Raw genomic sequence first — 20,530 nt, 5'->3', positions numbered from 1 at the left:
AAAAGTAATAGCCTATTATTACTTTACTTATTACTGGGTGATAAAAGTAACTAGTTACATTACTAGTTACCTTACTATATTACTTTCTAGTGTCCAAGCATCAGTGACAGCAGCTGCTGGAGTTTCTTTCTGTAAGTTTCATGTCGCTGTGCTGCTTCAGCAGATGCTTCAATAAATCAGATGTAGAATTGTTTGCGGTTTTTGCTGGTCGCACAGAGTTTACAATAGACGACAATGTTCTTTGCATCTAAGACTGTGACACAATAATGGCAGCAGCTACTTACAGCTGCGGAAAGAACTCTCTCTCCCTCGTTCTCCTTTCTTCCTTTAGTGTTTGGCTCTCAGTTGACATAAACAACAAAGTCCGCAGTCGTGGATTTACGTCAAAGATGGTGCGTTCAGTAACGAGTAAAGCAGCGTTATTAGTTGTAACTAGTAATAATATTACCGTTTTAGAAAAGTAATTAGTTACACTACTTAGTAACTGAGAAAAGTATTATTACAACACTGCTAGTTACAGTACAGACTAAAAATGTCCATTAAAAACTTCATCATCATAAAAGATTATGTCCAACATAAATCCAAAAAATATATTTGTATATAATAATATAAACAGCCATTACCCTTTGTAAAGTCATTTTTTAATTTTGGGCAATACAATACTTTCATGTTTATGTAAAATGTGACTTCAACTTGTAATGGACTAATTTCAAAGTGCGGTTCTGCTACTTTTACTGAAGCACAGGATCTGAGTGATCCCTCCACCACTGGATAAATGTTGTGAACTAAAACGTATAGTGTCAATTTGCTTCTGAAACACATAAAGTAGCACATAATAGAAGAACTCATGTACAAATAAAGTAAGTAAAATAAAGTAAGAGCAGTACTTAATTTTTAACTTATTTTTGATTTATCTAAAATATTACAGTCACTTTACATGTTTTTTATGTATTTTACATTAAATAAACATTTGGTGAGCTTACAGCCTGTACTTAGTGACTTTCAACCACTGAAGGTGCTACAAAGGTCAGTTAGTTTGGTTCCTGTAGGCTAAAACCCACCTAATGAATGGTTCCTGTTAAATCCAAACATCAATAATTCACCAATCTTAGCGAATCATTAATTCAGGTCATTTGAGGCAATGAATCTAAATCAACAGGGCCGGCTGTGAATGAGAGAACTCAATGCTTGAGTCATTTATTTCTGTTCAGTCAGTGACATCAGCGCAGATGGGCCTGATGTAAACATTTGGCACTTGAACCCAAAGGAACAAGCTGTGCTGTGATCTCACACTCGTCCTACTCGCATGAAGAGTTTTGTTCCGAATTAAGATATCCGCCATTTGACAAAAAGTGACGGTTTAGAGAAAGAAAGAAAGAGAAAAAAGTATGTTTTAAATCATTAATGGCAGACGATTGGGACAAATTACAAGATTTGTCAAAGAATTGTGGTTAATGACTTCTGATGATGGTTGAAGAAAAACAATATTTGCTTCAAATAATATAGTTTTTCTTTAAAAAGGGATGTAGAATGAATTGGAAAAGAACTCTTCACATGTAACATAGCAAGATTTGCAAACAACAGTACCATTGAAAAGACACTAAATAATAATATACACATAAATAGTCTGTTAATTAAATAAATAGAAAAGACAATAGAAGCTTTTAGGTAGTACATTATAAGCACTAATTATATCTACTGCATGATTAGAGCAGCTACTGCATACATTCATATAGGGATCATGATGAGTTAACCCTGCGGTTATACTGTACACGGTCATTTACATAATACAGCTACATGAATCAAAAACAACATTTAGTAACAAAACTCAGAGCATCAGTTTTACAGTAAGCTGACATACATGAACACACACCATTATTAAAATGTAAATGTTTTGTAGTAATAAGAGCTCTCAAGTTGTATCCATAATTACAGTAAACAGTTTATATTGTTATAACATAACAAGAGTTCAAAGGAGGAGTTGTCCTGTGGCTTCGGAACATTTTCAGGCCCATTTACTTGTTGTTGCACACCTTATTGTGTTATAGATTTAATTTAAACTGGGTTTATTGTGTATATTAATTATATAGCCCACAACGAGAGAGACAAAAACTCATTTTCAGAGACTGTAGTTTTTGTAGTGTGATACTTTACAAAGCTGCTGCGTGAGTCCGTTTTTAAACAGCCAGCGTGCTTGTGGTTGTGTAATACTTGACATAAAAAACACACGCGAGATAATAAGATGTGGAATCAACTCATTTCGGCTTCATACTTAACATGGTCAATCACAGTTTCTTGCCGTAATGGTTAAACTGTGAGCCCATTCACTGATGATTTCGTACATTCCTGTCTGAAATAAAATGAATAGATGGCAAGATAACAAGAGAGAGTGATGAGGAGAAACTCTAATCTCATTAAATAAAACTTGTTATCTTCACTTCTCACTCGGAGATCTTGCTTCTTTTTCTCACCTCCAACTTTCCAACACACATATGCACACACACACACGCACAGAGCACATGAATGCTAAGATGCATCCAGTACATGAGCATTGACAGCGTACAGCACTTACCTTAGAGTTTACACACACACAAAATGCAGATGAGTTTAGTCACGACTCAGTAACACTGTAAAAGTCAGGCACATTCTCCAACACTTTAATAACATTCCTGCTTCCAACCACAACAACTCACCACACACACACAAACAACACATCCTTACTCACACACTGCCACAGCTGGGTTTTAGTTTGTATTAACTATGAACAGAATATAACTGTATTGAAGATGAGTAAAGGTTGTAGTTTACATTGCTGATTTCAATTTTCAGTAGATAGACACCTTTAAGGTTTAAGAGCACCAGTTTAACAAGTGATTCAATGGACTGCACGAGGGAAGAAAAAACAATTCCTGAACACACACACAAAGTCCAAAAATAACCTACGCTACCCTCCGATTATCATTTCCTCCTCTAACACCTGCGCTTCCATCAGCACCTTCACTCCCCTCCCTCCAGCACTCCTTTCAGTGGCTCGCTGCCTTGTTTGGCCTCCTCTGCCTCCTTCAAAGCGCTGATGACTTGTAACCATGGCGGTGGCAGCTCAGTCACGAAGCTTTCCGTGCCACTGTGCACATCTCGCTCCTGGTGCTGCTGCTCTGTGTAGTACATCTCCAGTGCTGCCGGGGTGCAGTGCTTCTGCTGTTACAACAGGAAGACAAAAATACATTAGTTTGTTTCAATTTAGGTGACAAACTGCTACGACATTAACAACAAAGAAGAGAGGCCATCTACGTGGTTCACAGCAGACATGTTCTTTAAACGTATTTATGAACTTTATTATTGATTATGATTAACAAATTTGTCTGGGACACAGTATGGAAGTACAAGCCATCGAGCAGAATGCATTCAGTTATTTCTTTAATTATAATATATTTATATTAATTTGGACCTTCCATCAAATATTTTGACATAGCTTAATTGAAGCTCTAGAGAAGAGAGAGGTATGTTAATGATGCATATTAATAGCTTTCATAGAGTTATCTGCATACAGTAATGCTATATTGTATTCTGGTAAACACTTAACAGAGTCTTGGAGTATAAATGTCAAAGTGATTTAAAATTATTCCATAAATTAGATTCTTCTTCTGTACATTTCACCTTGATATTATTTGCTGCTGTGTGGCTTTCTGGTGTCACTTTTTCATGATAGGGACTTACTGAAATGTAATGTAACAAGTAGAGATTGTCGCAGGTTCGGCTTGTTTTAGCGCACTCTGGGAAGAAGTTCCTAAAAATAAATTTTAGCCCCGCTCATGTACAGATATTACGTTCAAGTACTTCAGGTGGTGCTAGTCACAACAAGGACTTTTACAACAAATACAAAATAATAACCACAATGTACTACTGTGTTAGCAACAACAGCAACTGTTACTTTAACTGACAAATCACTGGAATTATTAATATGTTGGAAGCTGATGTTCAAGCTCAGAAAAAGGGAAGTAGAATCAGTTACAACAAATAAATTAGACAAAATAGTCCACCTACTAGTTTTTTTCTGTTCAACAATACCTCACAGCATTCATCAGTGGTTGGAATTGGCTCATTGTCATATACCATTTTCAAAGGCCAAGAATGAACTTCCGGGCTCAAATGTAAAAAGTTGTATCAGAGGATAATGCAAGGGTTGGAAAGCTTTGGGATGCATCACAGTGAAAGACAATTTTGTACAAGATTGAACAAGATTGTAGAAAATCAAGGACCACAAACCACAGCAAAGTATAAACAACAAGGCAATCTGATGCAATGGACGCAGTTTCGGCCCACTGACTGGCTTGTATTTCCAGAAGCATTCCTGTTTTTTCAGTGCAATTCAAATGCAAAGAAGAACTCTTGAAGGTTAATGTTATAGAACGTTTCAGGTCACAGACATTTAAGTTCCTCCAAAAGTGTCTTTTGTTTATCCTAGTGCGCAGACATAGTTAAAGTTTACAGTACTAATACACCACAGCTACCATTCTCAGCTGTGACCAGAGAAGTCCATTTAGGAGCCCACATTTACTTGCTTTTGAGGAGAGTGACGCTGTGGGAGAATTAAATCAAACAAATGTCCATCCTGTTAATGTTAAGTTTTAGAAAGAGCACACTAAGTTGTGTTGACCTCGCGGGTGTTTCCCTTCGGAGGATCCACTACCTGACCTTCCCTCACAGTCAAACCTCTCAAAAGCACAGCAGTGACTACGCCTCCCTCCATTCTTACTCCTCTTTTAATGTCTCCAACAACGTGTTAGCAGGAAAAAATGCTGAACGCAACTGTAACCAGCAAAAACTTCAAAAGCCTTGCCGGAAGCCATCCCCTTCCCACCTCCCCCCTTCCCTTCCTTGCTTCCCCCCTCACTGTTAAGCCTTTAATCACAGTTTAGTCACGCTCAGCCCTAATTAAAGACCCCTTCGATACACAGGCGGGCATCCCAGTCTCTGCCTGACCAGAAAGCTCTATCGCTCCCTCACCCTCCTTTTCCCACTCTCTCTGACTCTCCCACTCTCTCATGTTCTTCTGCGAAACAGGCTCTTTAACTAACAGGCGTGACAGCGCCGGCTTGCTACACGATGCCTCCAAGGTGTCGTCAGGAGATAATGAGTTTGGTTTCCAGCTCAAGTTTTCAGAGAATCCTCCTGAAGTGACTGATGTGAGGGTGTGCCGGGAAACAAATCACCAGTTGCATTGTAGGATGTGTAAGTACATTTCAGGTGGGTGTCACTGGACTACTTTGGTCGGAAGAATGCAATAAGAAGTCTGTGATATCCAGACTAAACTCTAACATGCTGCTTCTGTTGTTCTCTGCTGCACTGCAGGAAAGTGATGGCTAAGATATTTAGATGTCTTTCTTTCTTTCTTTCTTTCTTTCTTTCTTTCTTCTTTCTTTCTTTCTTTCTGTGTGTGTGTGTGTGTGTGTGTGTGTGTGTGTGTGTGTGTGTGTGTGTGTGTGTGTGTGTGTGTGTGTGTGTGTGTGTGTGTGGGGACATGTGCACGAGAGACGACGTGTGTTAATGCACACTTTTAGTTTTTTGCACGGACAGTGAACATGAAATAAAAAGACTGCTAAATGACATAATGGCTTAACATATGCTAAGCAGCGTTTCTTTTGCATGGACTGTGTAGGTGAGCTATGTGTGCACATGTGTATACGCTGCTTACCTTCAGGATGAAACCCTCTGGGCAGGTAAGTTGGTCATACCACATGGCTTTGTACATAAGCAGAAGGAGCAGGCTGGTCAGGAAGGCCAAACTGATGAGGATCAGACCTGTGATCTGAGCATCAACACACACACACACAAACAAGTGTTATCAGTACTTTAAGGACAAGGGTGGAAATTTCATTTAAAAAAAGGCTAAAGTATTTCTTAAAACAGCAGGCCACTGCCTGAGTGTTACTCAAACAGGACGATGTACAGTGCGTGGGATTTATGCAAGATAAACTACAGTTATCATGGTAATGCAGGAACATATCATCGAGTGCACTGGTTTGGCTCATTGTTGTGTTCAACTGAAATTGTGTCTGCTACAGCACATATCTGCTCTGTAAATCACTTGCGTCCTGCGTTCTCCTTAGAAAACAAATCTGAAACCAAAAGTGAAAATTTTTAATATTTTATATTTTGCGGTTTCTTGATTGTGAGGAAAACTATTCCGGGGTGAGAACTTATTTTGATACAGCCTATCAAATCTTGCACAAAGCACCACCATCAGCATATGGTGACAGTGAGCCAGACAGCAGCCTGCTACACAACACGACAAGAACCACAGACTCTGGACAACAACCACGTTAGCATTCTGCTAAAGTCTCATTCTTATCTAACTTGCAAACATGAACACTCATCTTGTCCTGCACCTTAACTTGCACAAGCAACCACTAACAATATGCTATCTGCCCATGAGCCGTAGGCTACAGGTAATTTTGTTTACTTTGTCTCTTGTTCACTACAGTCGAACTGTTTTATACAGTCTATGGGTCTAACGCTGACACTCTGGCAGCCTGCCTGCTGCTGTCAATCAAACACGCCCCTCTAATCCGCTGAGACAAAAAGAAACTTTCTGATATTTCCCCAAATACCATTTTTCTTCCTTTAAATAATCCAAAGTTATTAACAATACATTTAAAATATGCTGTGATAATTTCAGTTATTTATTTTTTGTGTGTGATTATTTTAGACTACAACAAGGGATAACTAAATGTGATTTTAGTTGGAATTTCATAGTTTTTGGACAACAATGGACCTCTGCAGCACAGAGGAATAAACTGTATTAGACTTTGGATATACAGTCCATACTGGCAAGTGTGATCAATCCATTGTTGGTTTTGGTCTTTTCACAAGATTTATTGACAATAAGAAAACGATACTATATCTCCAGACTTATCTTTTAATCAAAACTTGAGCAGATTCCAGACATCAGGTTGTTGCTGTACCTTGGCTTTATCTGACACATCCCTGTAGAAGTTGATATTCAGCTTCTTGATATTGGGCCCAAACAGCTTGTTCTTCTTCGTCTGCTGCAGCTGATATTGTGTTGACGTCTTCACAATGACCTGCAGCAGAAATAATGCACCGCCACTGTGACTCTTCGGGAAAAAACAGAAAACTCCTAATTAGCTGTTATTTGTTTTACATTATGGTTGATGGATGATGTTGTCCCCAGTTTTCAGCACAGATTCAGTGATGCTGTATGCACTGAAAATACTATTTTGCACGTCTAAGAATACACATGCATCATTTGCAAAAGCCGCCAGTTTTAATCGAGGCCTTAAAACACATTTGGGAGTTACAGAGTGCTTTTTATGTTTGAGCAACATCTAATCAGCTTGTGGAACATCCTGTGCTGCTGCTCATCCAACCAAAATATGACTTTGTGGGCTTTCTTCCTGCATTATGCATTCAAAAAAGTGCTTTCAGTGCGTGGGCTGAAGCCAAGGGTTTAACCTGGGACAGTAGGTAAGGGAAGGTAAATACAGCAGTCTCAATGTAGGGGCTTATTCTTGCAAGGTAAGTGTATTAATGGTATTTTTCCAGGCATGTTTTGCAGTGAGTCGTAATCTGCTGGCTATTTCTGTAATGCTATAATGCATGGTTTGTTGTGTTCTGTGTGCAGAAGAAAAACTCACAAACACAGACCTAATAGACCGTACTTACCTTGTCTGCGAATGGCTGCTGGAGCTGGTTGACCTCCAGGGGTGTGATCAGGGGGATGTTATCAAAGCCGTCGTCCGCAGACGGCTGCTTCTCTAGCTTATCAGACAGATTGCTGCCCAGCTTCACCATGGCTGTTCGGCTGCCTGAAAATGCCTGGACAGATCTGGAGAGCAGAGAGAGACAGCTCCGGTCAGAGTGACTCAGACTGTGTGCTTTGTAACTAAATGTGACAGGGCTGCTCAAATTGAAGTTCCTGCCAGGACACGAAAGAAAGTGGAAAAGATGACGAAAGTGATGAAAAAGGAAAAACAGGACAGGGTAAGAGTTATAAAGTCTACAAGAAAGAAGAACAAAATGAAGAAATATTTCTGATACTGCAAAAAATAAGTTGAGATGCAACGTCTGTTGGTCCACCACTGAAATATCTTAACAACTGTTCTTCTAGCAACACCATGAGGTTAACATTTCTCTTGTTTTAATGTCGTAACAACTAGGTCACTATATCATGTCATAATTGTTATTTGCCTAACACTGGTTTATGACCAACTACCTGCAAAACTAATGACATTCCCATCAGTCTCAGCAGTCTTAGATGTGTTTAGTGTTAATTAACAAATGTTAGCATGCTAATACACTAAACTAAGATGATGAACATGGTAAAAATTATACTTACTGAACATCCGCATGTTAGCGTTGTCATTGTGAGCATGTTAGCATGCCAAAGTTAGCATTTAGTTCAAGCACTGCTGTGCTTAAGCAGGCTACAGCCTCACAGAGCTGCAAGTATGGCTGTAGGCTCTTAGTCTTGTTAGCGTGTTAAATCAAATAAAACACTATAAATACATAAAAGGACAACATAAATTGTCAGTGTATCCATATCCTTATAAAAACTGAAGTGGAACAATTGTACTGTTTAACAGAAGGTTATGTGCCAGATAATTTCTTGGCTGGGAGCAGTGACTTCCTAAAGCCTCTGCTGGTGGCCTGGCAACTGCTCGGAGGAAAGACATAGTCCAGCACATCCAGTAAAAACCACAACATGTGGTTTTTACACTTATGATTATTGTATGGTATGATTAAACAAATATAACGTGTTATCTAGTGAGCTTAAAGTAGGACAATATTGTTTTGATAGAGCTATAGGCTAGCTGTTTCCTCCTGCTTTCAGTCTTTATGCTAAGCTAAGCTAACCAGCTGCTCGCAGCTTCATACTGTACCTACAGATATGAGAATTATATCAATCTTCATCTCACTCTCAGAAAGAAAGCAAATAAGTATATTACCAAAATGTCAAACTGATTCATTTAATGAGGTTATGGTAGACTAAATGGAATTATTATGTGGCTTAAAGTGTGGGCATATTTAAATGACGTCAGATCTGCATTTGCAACTATCCTCACAGAGAAGCCTGCCTTCCTCCTGTTTACTCAGTCCAACCATCTAGAGTAAACATGTTTCATAACCACTGCGTGTGATTAATCTCGTACATCTCAGCTCCATCTCTCCCTCCAAACTCTTATCTTTAATGTTTACAATCAATGTGTGAATCTAACGCGGCGCTGAACACCTCTCTGCTCTGAAAATGATTCTATTTTCTCTCCTTGATCAAATGATCATCTAAATGTGGAGGGAAAAGGTGGGAAGCCACTTGTCTCGTTCACACAGTGCAACACAACTCCTTCCTCAGCCAAGGACCCCACAAGCCCCACTGATGCCAGTGACTCACAATGATGATACACACAGCAGGAGGCAAAGAGCTACAGTTTGTATGCTGCAGGACAAATCCCTGATGCACAGTAAATGCGTTTTTGATAAATAAATACAGGCTCAATAACTAAGGCTGCCGACACATCCATTGTGAATACATGATCTGTAAGAAGTAGCCTATACACTGTCATTAATAATATGATGATTTTTATATTAAAACCAAAAACCAAATTCAGTCTGGATAATGGAATTAGATTTCCAGCAGACCAACCCAACAAATCAAGGGTACCAGTGAAGACATGTCTTCTGATGCAGAATCTTTTCCTATTATTCTCATTTCAAGCAGCTAAAGAGCAGCTTTTGTCAAGTGAAAAAAACAGGACCTTGAATTTGTATATTACTCAAGACTACTGTACGTAGTCCTTGGGGTCCCTGGTGAGTGGGTGGCTATGTGGTCATCTGTGCTCACCACCATTTTCCCTCCCCACAGTTGGAGTGAAGTGTGGGTACTATGAATCATCCTGGATCTGTGATTCACAAATGAGCTGTGGTGTTGCTGTCAAACACTCTGTGTTCCCACACTCTAACAGGAAGCCATCCAGCAAAATGACATCTTTTAAATGCACATTTTTATCCACTGTAAAATAATGTTAATATCAGACTTATGGCATGATTATAATTCATCATCACAATTGGACATTTATCTGCCTACAGGACAGGGAGGATTCAGCTTTCTAAAGGTGAAGACGTGCTGTGTTATGAATAGGTATGAGTGGGCTGTTTATGCTTGTGCCGCTCTCAAGTTCTTCAGGGTTCACTGGTCATGCATATCCGAACTTGCTGCATTGAAGACTGCTGCGACAAGATATACTGACTGTGTAACCAGGACTCAGAGAACAGAGATATGACAGCCGCACATGAAGTAGGCTAGATAGAAGGATGATAAAAACAATTATAATCTAATGATAGATCTGCATTAAGTATTAAGAAGAGCGTGTTTGCATACTAAATCTCACACTGCATGTTCTACATGATCAGACTTGTTTTAATGAGTTGCTGATTTATTTAATGTAGCCTAAAGCCATAAGGACAATCAGTAGATGCGTATTTAATTGTAGCCTTTCGTGTAATGTGGCGCAAAATTACAACGCAATTCAGCCTGTCATACACTCCCATATAACACCCGTATATATATGCGATGTGTGTCGATTAATTCCCTAAAGCACATTAATGAGTTAATGAATTACCTGCACTAGAATCACTTCACCTCATGTGAAGAAATAGCGAGATGTTCCGCAGCGGCACAGCCTCGCTTCAACCGCAAACACATCATACGTAGATACATACGTAGAACAGCTGAACCCTCAGAAACGTGAATGTGGAGAAGAGAAGATAAACTTACTGTGGGTTTCTGTGCTCCTCTGCCGCCTGTGGATGGGATCGGACCCCGCTGATGCTGTCGGGGACTTGGTGTGAACGCCGGTTTCCGTGGTGATGTGTGATTCACGGCAGCACTGCGCATGTAATTCAGCCTGGAGTTGCTCAGTCCACCGGACGAAACTGGCAGCGCGGCGTGAATGCGCATCCCCGCGCGGCTCGCGGGGATTGTGGTGACTGATCAGGAAATTGCGTTTCGTCATATCTTGGTTTATCTGAGTGTTTGTCGCCAGTGCGGTAAGACATGGGCCTAAAGGGCTGGCTTTGTCTTTGAGCGGAAAACATACAAAGAGTCTGAATTGTAGTAGCCTGATAGCTGCAAGTGATTTTAAAGCGCGCTTTCAAATGGAAACACATGACTTATGCAAACCAAGACCGCAATTAGAATATTTTACAAATCAACAAGTAGGATGCTATTATGTAAATGGCTCGTGCAGGGTCCGCCATAACTAACACTGACACTTGCAACACATGCAACCACTTATTCTGTAGGCTCCTTAGATTTAGGCTATTTGGGGATATGTATACTATTTTCTTACTTATATTAGGTGTAAAGTTCAAACTGAGCTAACCCTTTGAACCCTCTACATTTCTCTGTTCCTTAAATTCCAGTTAGAACATTTTTCAACACTGGAGGACAGTTTCACACGTGTGTGTAAGTGTGACTTAAGTGCAGTTTTGAGTAGGCCTACTTCTACTTGACTTAGTGTTTTCACTTACTCTTACTAATTCTCCACTACAATTTTTGTGCGTTGCACTACACTATTAATGTATTTGACAGCTAGTCCCCCTGTTTAACATTTATAATCAATATATAAACATGTAATAAAGGGGTTAGCCTATATAACACACTATAATGTTGTTGCAGATATGAGGACATTTTACAGTGTTTATTAATGTGCAGTACTTGTCAATAATTGTAACTTCTCATACAAAGACTTATTTTTTATAATCACAGCTGTGTTTATTATTCACTATTGGCACTTCACAACAGCCTCCACTTAGGGGTGCCCACAGGTGGAGTTCTAGTTGTTGATAAATACATTTATGAACCCATATTTGCTCACAATTCCATTATAGTGTGTTATGAAAAATTAATTACTGCATAAATGCTGCTTATAGGGGGAGGAAAGTCTTGTACAGATTAAGAATGTATAGCTACAGAACATATAATTAATATATAAATACATTTGAACTTGCCACAGTATATAAATTAGTTAACATTAACATTAAAATTATGATTATTGATATTCATGAGTCAATAATATAATATAATTGTGTAAAAGGGGCCATTCTGCATAATACTTTTAAGTTAATTTTGCAGGCTATACATCTGTACTTTCTAGCATTTTGAATTGAGTACTTTCACTTGTAATGGAGTAGTATTACACTGAGGGATAACTATTTTCAAAAATTTCACACACAAGCTGCCGTGAGTTTCTAATGGTGATCCCTACAAATCCAATGTAAACATTGTTGATGTTTTGTGTATTATTTTATACACATTTACCTGTATTTCAGCCTGACCTATTTAGCATTTAAAGTAAAGGTTAGTAGTTAGTAGTTACTACAATTTAAAATAAAGTTCTTCAGCTGCAGAGTTTGTAATGATTGACAGAAGGTCAAAGGGCAGCAGACACTGTGTAGCTCGGATGCCTTTGACCTACTAACAGATATCCCGTGACCTGGATGACCTGAGGAATCTTCAAAGACATATTCAAGCATTTGTGTATTTCTGGGTTATTGACTCTTCAATCAAAGGCGTCTTGCTGTGAGGAAGAGTTAGGTGGAGCAGTTTACTGAGGGGATTTTGATCCATAGTGATGCAGTTCACCTCTCTCAGTGAAGGTGATGCATATGCAGAGGTGTGTGTCAAAGAGAAGTGAAAGTGAGTTACTTTTGTGTATTTAGTCATAGATGGTGTGTGTGTGTGTGTGTGTGTGTGAGAGAGAGAGAGACAAGCAGTGAGAGAAGAGAGTGATGTGTTGGAGAATGAGTGGGAAGAAGGAGCCAGGCTCATCTGCAGATTTAGATCAACCTTTTCATGGAAAGTGGACCCATGCTGTTTTCCTCTTTGGCGGTGCCTGACTGTATGAATTCATTATGTCTTTAGGGGAGCACTCGTCCAAAAATCAGCACTGAAACCCCCCCACGCCCCCCTGCCAACCCATCAATTGGGCCTACATTTATTATTTTGACCTTTCCTTTGCGGGGGAGTGACATCAAAGTGGATCCTCTGTAAGAAGACGGAGGTGTCATCCTCACAGCGTGAGAGGCAGACTGCCGGCCTGCGCTGGGTTTTTGTTGTCAGCGAAGAAGAGAGACGGAGTCTGGGTCAACATAATTAAAATGAGAATCAATTAGGCCGCGGTTTATGAAAGAAAAACTGGGTGAAACCAGGCGTGCTAATGTGTGGCCATGTTTGTTTGTGTCTGTATATATGTGTGTGTGCGCACATCTGTGACTTTATAAACTTTTGAGACATTCAGATGATTCAAATTTGTTATTTTAAATATATATTATTCTTTATATTATATTTATATATCAGAGTATGTGTATGTTGACACAGCTTGTGAAACCTGTGGTAATATGTGTTTTAATTTATTTGTCTTACATTAAAATATTCTGTTTGTGCAATATTAATGATGATATTATTCTTGTTTATATTTTGAACTGAAAAACTGAAATCACTGGCCATAGTTGTCCCATTAAAAGCATTAACAAACAAATCAACCTAAAATCGAAAACCAAATGAGACTGTAATTTTTTGTCATTTATGGCTTTTTAGTAACTTCTTAGTTTTAGAAGTCTAAAAAGGATGTACTATAAGAGAAAAGTCCCCGCTCCTACAGTTACCAGTTACCCAGAAGCACCAAAACTATTTTGCGGTAAATTGTTTCCAATTGGCAAAGTGAGTTTTCACATTAGAAGCTCAAGGGAGAGACCAAAATATCAAATTCAAACAACAGTTATATCTTTAAAGATGAAATAAATTAAAATGTTTCCATTCATTTTTTGCAACTGGTATAAATTACTGAAACAGATCTGATCAGAAAATCTCATTTAATAATACCACCAACAGAAACAGACAGCTCTTACTAAAAGTTTTTGAATTTTCAGTCCTCCAGTCAAATTTATAAAACACCTGATGTAGGACTCCACTTGCTACTGCACTTCCCTTTCGCTCAGAAACACTAACCCTAACAATATCCCAACACTTTAATGTTGGCGTTCACCATAAACAATATAAGCACAGTGCTTTGTTTTCTCACATTAACTTTGGTTGATAAATATTGAAGACCACACATTTTCATATAAATCAAAAGTGACAACCAAATTTATGATAAATTTATATTTTTGTCTAAATAATACACATCTTTTAATGTTTTAGTTCAGTTTGATGTTGTTTGAGTAAGTGACATTGGTGTAGTTTTATCTGGTCATTACTGTATTCGACTTATGTCTGCTCAACTCCATACACATCTGATGTTAAACATTCTGTTTATTTTCTACAAATAATTACAGATTTACTGTGAGAGCACGCTGAGTATTTTGATTTATTTATTGTAATCTCAGTGCTCATGCCCACTGAAGACACTGTGTAACTCTTCATATAACAGGAAAAGCTCAAAGACTTTTTTTTTCAAAGAAAACAAAACCAATATTAAGTTATTAGTTAAGCTAATTAATTAAGTTAGTATATTAATTAGCAGCAACATTTCATTTGCTCAGCTCTCCTCTGCCATCCTACCTACATTCACCTCTTCTCTGGCTCAACAGAGCCAACTGTCCATGTCCTCCCTCCCGTCTTCTAAACAACATCGCCCTCTTCCCACTGAAGAATGTAACCTATCCATGATCTCTAAAAATCCGTCTCTCTCTCCATTTAATTCTGTTTCCTTCTCACCACTCACTCCTTATTGCTCACACCAATATTAAAAGGAAACCGAGTCCATGCTGGCAGTTCCTTCTCCTATTTTTGACTATTTGATATTGTTTATTTTGCAGCACTCAAAATTATAAACATCAGTAAGAACATCAGTGAAATTGAAGAGGTATGGTAATAAAGCAATGTGTTATGTAAAGTGCTAAGTAATGTGGATAGTCTTTTACCACAGTAACCATCATTACAATATTATTGATTATTATCTTTATTTTCTTAACAAATAAAGTACAAAATTATGCTTTATTGTGTGCATTCATTCGATGTTTTTTTTAATCCATCTTAATTTTCACATCTTGAATAACAATATATTTTGACATAATAAAATTTATCTTTCTGATTGATTATCTCTCTACTTTCTGTCTAATAGTACAATGTAAGCAGCAGTTACTGACTTGTAGAATGTATTGCTATGGGCATGGGTACCTTGCAGCTGGAAATGTTGTAAAAAACCTAAAGTAACAGTATTCAAACATAAATACCAATGTTCATATTGCAAAAATTCCTTTTCATGCATTCCATGTTTATGCACATGTATTTCAAGGAGAAAAGTGCAAAAGCTGTCAAAACTATTGTAGTATTCAATGTCAACTGCTTTACCAACAGGGCCATCTAGTGTCTGATTAGCAACATGGCCGCTCCAGCAGAGACTGACTTTCTGGTTCCCGATTTTGTCGGTGCAGGCTTGACTTCTGATACGCGGTGGAGTAAAACTTCATTCTGACATTTTTGTAACATCACAGAATCTCCTGGCATTCACAGAAAAAATTTAATACAAAACCTCCTTTTATGCAACTGTCCATTGCCCGTGTCTTTGACAAAAAAACTCTTTAAAAAGAGACTGGAGAGAAACTACTGACTGGATCTCAGAATAACCACATCATTTGACGTTAACCAAGCTAAATTAAGTGGTTAAAATAAATTGTTAAATTAATGTATGATACACTGTGTAGGATAATTTATTGTTTTTTAAATAGAGATTATTTAGGACCGACAAACATGAACTCACTAAACTCATCAGGACCTCAGGGGATACATTAGTTTCAACATAAAAACAACAGACACGATAGTTGATAGCCGTGTGTCGTGTACCAGAGGGACGTGTTGTTGTAATACTGTCTGTTAACACATTAAACCACGGGTGAGTTTCAATCAAAGGTGTTAATAAACACATTTTAACATCAACATATGATGCAACCATACCCCCTTTACACACGCAAGCCATGACCAAAGCTGGGGCAGACAACATGAATGCAATAGTTTGTGAACAGCTGAGCTGAAGATGGGACAAATGTCAAGTTCAATTCAAGAAAAACTACATTAGGTGCATTAGATAGGTAGAAAAGGAGCAGATGCTACTTCCTGCTATCTAACAGCATGATTGTAACTTGTTGGAAAGCTGAACATACAGGCACAAATACGAAAAGGGCCCCCGAAACACACTGAAAGAGAGGTGACACATTTCACAAAATAACGCTGATATCAACTCATAACAGGACATTAATTCATGAAACTGCCATACCAGTGCTAAGTACAGGATGACCCACTACAACTTAGATTAACACTGCTGCTAACCAGCTCAAAGGCACAAATATAAAGTGAAATGTATTTTGATGGCATTTGTTTTTTTGGGAGAGGAAGAGCCCTTCTGACCCAAAGTACGGTTTAAAGGTAAGTGATACATTATAAACAGATTTATTTAACTGTTGTGGAGCTGAGAGCAGTAGTGGGACAGTGAGCCAGTATACACAATAGCAGGACCCTGATCTGAAGCAAAATGGCAATCTGCATTAATCATTGCTGAATGATTAACTGTATAATTTACACTTGAGCTTTTCCTACTGTGACATATGAAAATGTCATCTCTGAGAAAGGCCTACATACACAGCTGCAGAGGCAAACACACGGGATGATGGAAAACCAAACTAACAGTGGGGCAGTAAACTGTTTCTTTCCACATCCTGAGGCTGCGGTGGCTCTGTAACAGATAAACAGATAATTGTCCTGATTACTAATTACTTGCAGCTGTGGTTGGACTGCCTCTGCTGCCCCAGATAGATACATAAACTGCACAAATTCTTCCCCAATCAACAACTTAAGTAAGGCACTGTCAGGCAAACTGAAGTGGACCATCTTGAAGTCAGTCGGTTGTTCCAAACAAAAATACCGAAAAAGCGCCCTAGCAGTCCTTCACTACAGTATTGTGACTCTGCTGCTGAGAAGAAGACCACATGATGTAGACTACCACTGATGTAGGACAGAATGGTTCACTGGAGAGAAGTTGGCTTCAGGACTGTGACCACAATGATAATGAGATCCAAGTAGGCAGCAGCATACACAGAATGAGGATACAGGGCCCACTCAATGAGGTGCTAGAAATTGGGGAATCTGCCTGTGGCCCTTTGTCAAATCCAATGTAAAAAAGCCTAGCCAGTGTCCAAGAGGTCTTGGATGCGTTAAAACCCATCCAGCAGGGGCATCCAGGGCCTAAACTAACACTTACTTTCATTGTCAATTATCTTTTGGACTTACTGCTTGTTTAGTCTATAAAATGTAATTAAGTTGTAAAACAAAGCCCACTGTAATTGTGTGGGCAAGTTGACATCTTCAGTTTGTAAATTTTGTCTGACAGAAGGTCTAAAAGCCAAACATTTTCAAAGAATGACGACAGAAAACACAAAAAAAGCAGCAAATCCTGTTAGTCAATTAATGACATAAAAAAATTACAGTAAAACTTCAATTAATAGCCCAGGCTTTAAATTGCTTAAATCACTGAACTCCCTGCCTATATTTGGGACAGGCCTTTAATTCATTTCTGTGCCGGTAAATCTGAAAGTTCCGAAAAATGAAGTATACAGTTGAATTGTGGACAATCTAAGTGATCTGATGATGTGTAGCATGTTCATATTGGCAAACATTTTAACATTTATATTTGTGTATATGTCTAAGCAGCTTAGAACTAGTACGTGACCCAGTGGGCTTTAAGAGGTTTTACCCATCCAAAGAACTTCTATAAAAATCAGACCAGGCGTCTGATTGAAAGCTGCGTTTATTTATTAAAGCATGTTGCCACACCCGGCCAGTAAAAGGGAGAGGCCTTTAATAGAGACTCTGCTTTTAATTAAAGCTTTACAGTATCATAACAATTGTTGCTGATTATTTTTATTTTTCTGTCATTGGACAAATTAACTAATTGTTCCAGCACTACTGAAACCCACACAGAACTGCAGAAGTAAGCATCGCCACACCAAGTCAGTCAGAATAGCCTGCAGTTCAGCACAGGGGCTTTGAGCTCATCCTTGTACATGTGGAGGTTTGTTGTAAGTTTGGAGAAAAGTTTAATACATGATGCAACATATTAACTAATATGTTGCATCATGTAACACTGGGATTAAAGGGGAGGAGGGAGGGTGGAATAAGCAAGGGAGAGGTGAGGAAAAGGAGATATGAGGAGAAATGAAAGAATTGAGGTATATAATGACAATAACAACCTATTAGCCTATTAGAGGAGTGCGGTCAGAGATAAGTGAGCTTCCCTGTGTCTCATACGACAGCTGCTGGTGCTCAGCAGGTTCAGGTTGTCGTCTCCCCTCCGTCCTCGGTGATGGACGGCCTGCAGGGAGCCGAACTCTGCTACCCTCAGTTCCCGAACTCGTCCTGCAGGGGTGTGCTGCGTCCTCGCTCTGAGGCCGTCCTCCTCTACGCGCTGCTCTCCTCCGTCACCGTGCTCACCGTAGCTCTCAACCTGCTGGTTATCATCTCCATCTCCCACTTCAGACAGCTCCATACCCCCACCAACGTGCTCCTGCTCTCCCTGGCCATCTCAGACCTCCTTGTTGGGCTGCTGGTGATGCCGGTGGAGACGGTGCGGTTCATCGAAACCTGCTGGCTGCTGGGCGACCTCATGTGCGCTCTGTCTTACATTATCGGCTTCACTCTCACCTCAACCTCTGTGGGCAACATGGTGCTCATATCGATCGATCGCTATGTAGCTATTTGTTATCCTCTGCAGTATCCCAACAAAATCACCCGCAGCAGGGTGGAGGTGTTGGTGTGTCTTTGCTGGGCCTGCTCATTTCTCTACAACGGGCTTATCTTAAAGGAGCATCTCAGGCAGCCAGACAGACACAACTCCTGCTATGGGGAGTGTTTGGTGGTGATTAACTACATCTCGGGGACTGTCGACCTTGTGTTCACGTTTATGGGCCCCTGCTCTGTCATCATCATTCTGTACATAAGAGTGTTTATTGAGGCAGTGTCTCAGGCTCGGGCCATGCAGTCTCATATTACAGCTATTGCAGACGGTAGAGGTAAAGTCACTGCAAAGAAATCAGAGAAAAAAGCAGCCAGGACTCTGGGTCTTGTCATACTGGTGTTTTTGATGACTTTCTGTCCGTATTACTACCCCTCCCTCACAGGACAAGACACCTCAAACAGTGCTTCATCTTGGGCCATTGTATCCTGGCTGTTGTATTTAAATTCTTGTTTGAACCCACTCATATATGCTTTTTTCTATCCGTGGTTTAGAAGAGCTATCAAGTTCATCGTCAGCCTGAGGATAATAGAGCAGGACTCCTCGCAGGCAAACATACTTTAAAGTCACTGCACTTTTTTTTTTCAAGGGAGAATGTAACAAAAATCTAACTGTTGTTGGTCACATACAACGGCAGAGTATGTAAACAATGCCATTAATGTATGTCTGATATGTTTGGGTGTTTGGTTTCACTGACATTTGTTCAGCTTTCTCTCTCTAACCAGCGTTTTGGTCTGGCAGAATTAGGACTCAGCAGAGGTGTAAATCAGAAATGAAACTGTTGACACACTTACAATGAGAGTTGCCTTGCTTAATTGTCTTTTACACTGCACTTTGTTTTTTTTTTTTTACTTTGTTTATATGTTTCTTTTGCTATATGATAGTTTCAGCTTCTTAAATATAAGAATGTTCTGCCTTTCTTTGACTTACATTATAGTAAACTGAATATCATTGGGTTTTGAACGGTTTGAACAAAGGCAAGGTGTAATAATAGTTTTAACTAAACAAGTTGAGTTTTTGCATACAGACACTTTGTAAAAAAACATCTAACACAGCATGTTGTATACCTTTAATTCTGAACTTGAGGGATCTTAACAGACGGGCTGCCAACACGTGACATTGTCCAAAGTGCTCTGGGTTTGGTGTATGCTCAGGTGACAGTGTTGTTACTGCACAGGGACTTTGTGGTAAATATTGTCATTACAAGATTATAGAAGACACAATTTGGAATTCAGCAACAAAGACTCAAAGTTATGTATATTTGGATAGTTGAGGTATTATGAAATTAAACATACTATGGCCCAGAAAATGTGAAGAATGTCTTGTCTTAAGATGGGTGGAAATGTGTTTCCATTGTAATGTGCACAATTACATTTAAACACAGGACTATTAAAGTAACCTATGAATTATACAGCATGCAAAGCTAACTTTCGACTTTATGAGAAAATGTGTTTTCATAGCAGACTTCATAATATGTTGTTTCCTCTAGACTGGTAAATCTATTAATGTTGTGTTGACAAGACCTGATTAGTCAGATCAAGAATCTAGGCAGAGATAATTAAATGAATCACGATGTATTTCTGCAGATATAAAACAAAAACTGTCAACAAAAATATTTTTATAGAACATTTTCAGAAGCTTTATTATATTGTAGATGTAGATTTAGCATGATTAGAAGGTGCATTGGTTTTGTTTTTTGATGACGATTGTATGTAAATAAATAT

The 20,530-nt window shown here is 38.9% G+C and overlaps 1 protein-coding gene and 1 pseudogene across 1 annotated transcript; one reads left to right on the top strand and one right to left on the bottom strand.

The window, feature by feature from the left end:
- Window positions 1-2,805: 2,805 nt before the first annotated feature.
- Window positions 2,806-10,996, bottom strand: LOC119899391 (annotated as a pseudogene).
- A 7,381-nt stretch (window positions 10,997-18,377) lies between these two features.
- On the top strand, window positions 18,378-19,545 carry LOC119899390 (trace amine-associated receptor 13c-like). The gene has a single exon (XM_038713938.1). The coding sequence runs from the start codon at window positions 18,378-18,380 to the stop codon at window positions 19,368-19,370; it is 993 nt and encodes a 330-aa protein (XP_038569866.1). The 3' UTR covers window positions 19,371-19,545.
- The last annotated feature ends 985 nt before the right edge of the window (window positions 19,546-20,530 follow it).

This window comes from Micropterus salmoides, unplaced genomic scaffold, assembly GCF_014851395.1.
Source record: "Micropterus salmoides isolate LMB-PRFRI ecotype aquatic unplaced genomic scaffold, ASM1485139v1 Ms_hic_scaffold_12, whole genome shotgun sequence".
NCBI classification, from domain to species: Eukaryota; Metazoa; Chordata; class Actinopteri; order Centrarchiformes; family Centrarchidae; genus Micropterus; species Micropterus salmoides.
The sequence above is the reverse complement of the archived record's forward strand: the minus strand, read 5'-3'. Positions and strand labels throughout refer to the sequence as shown.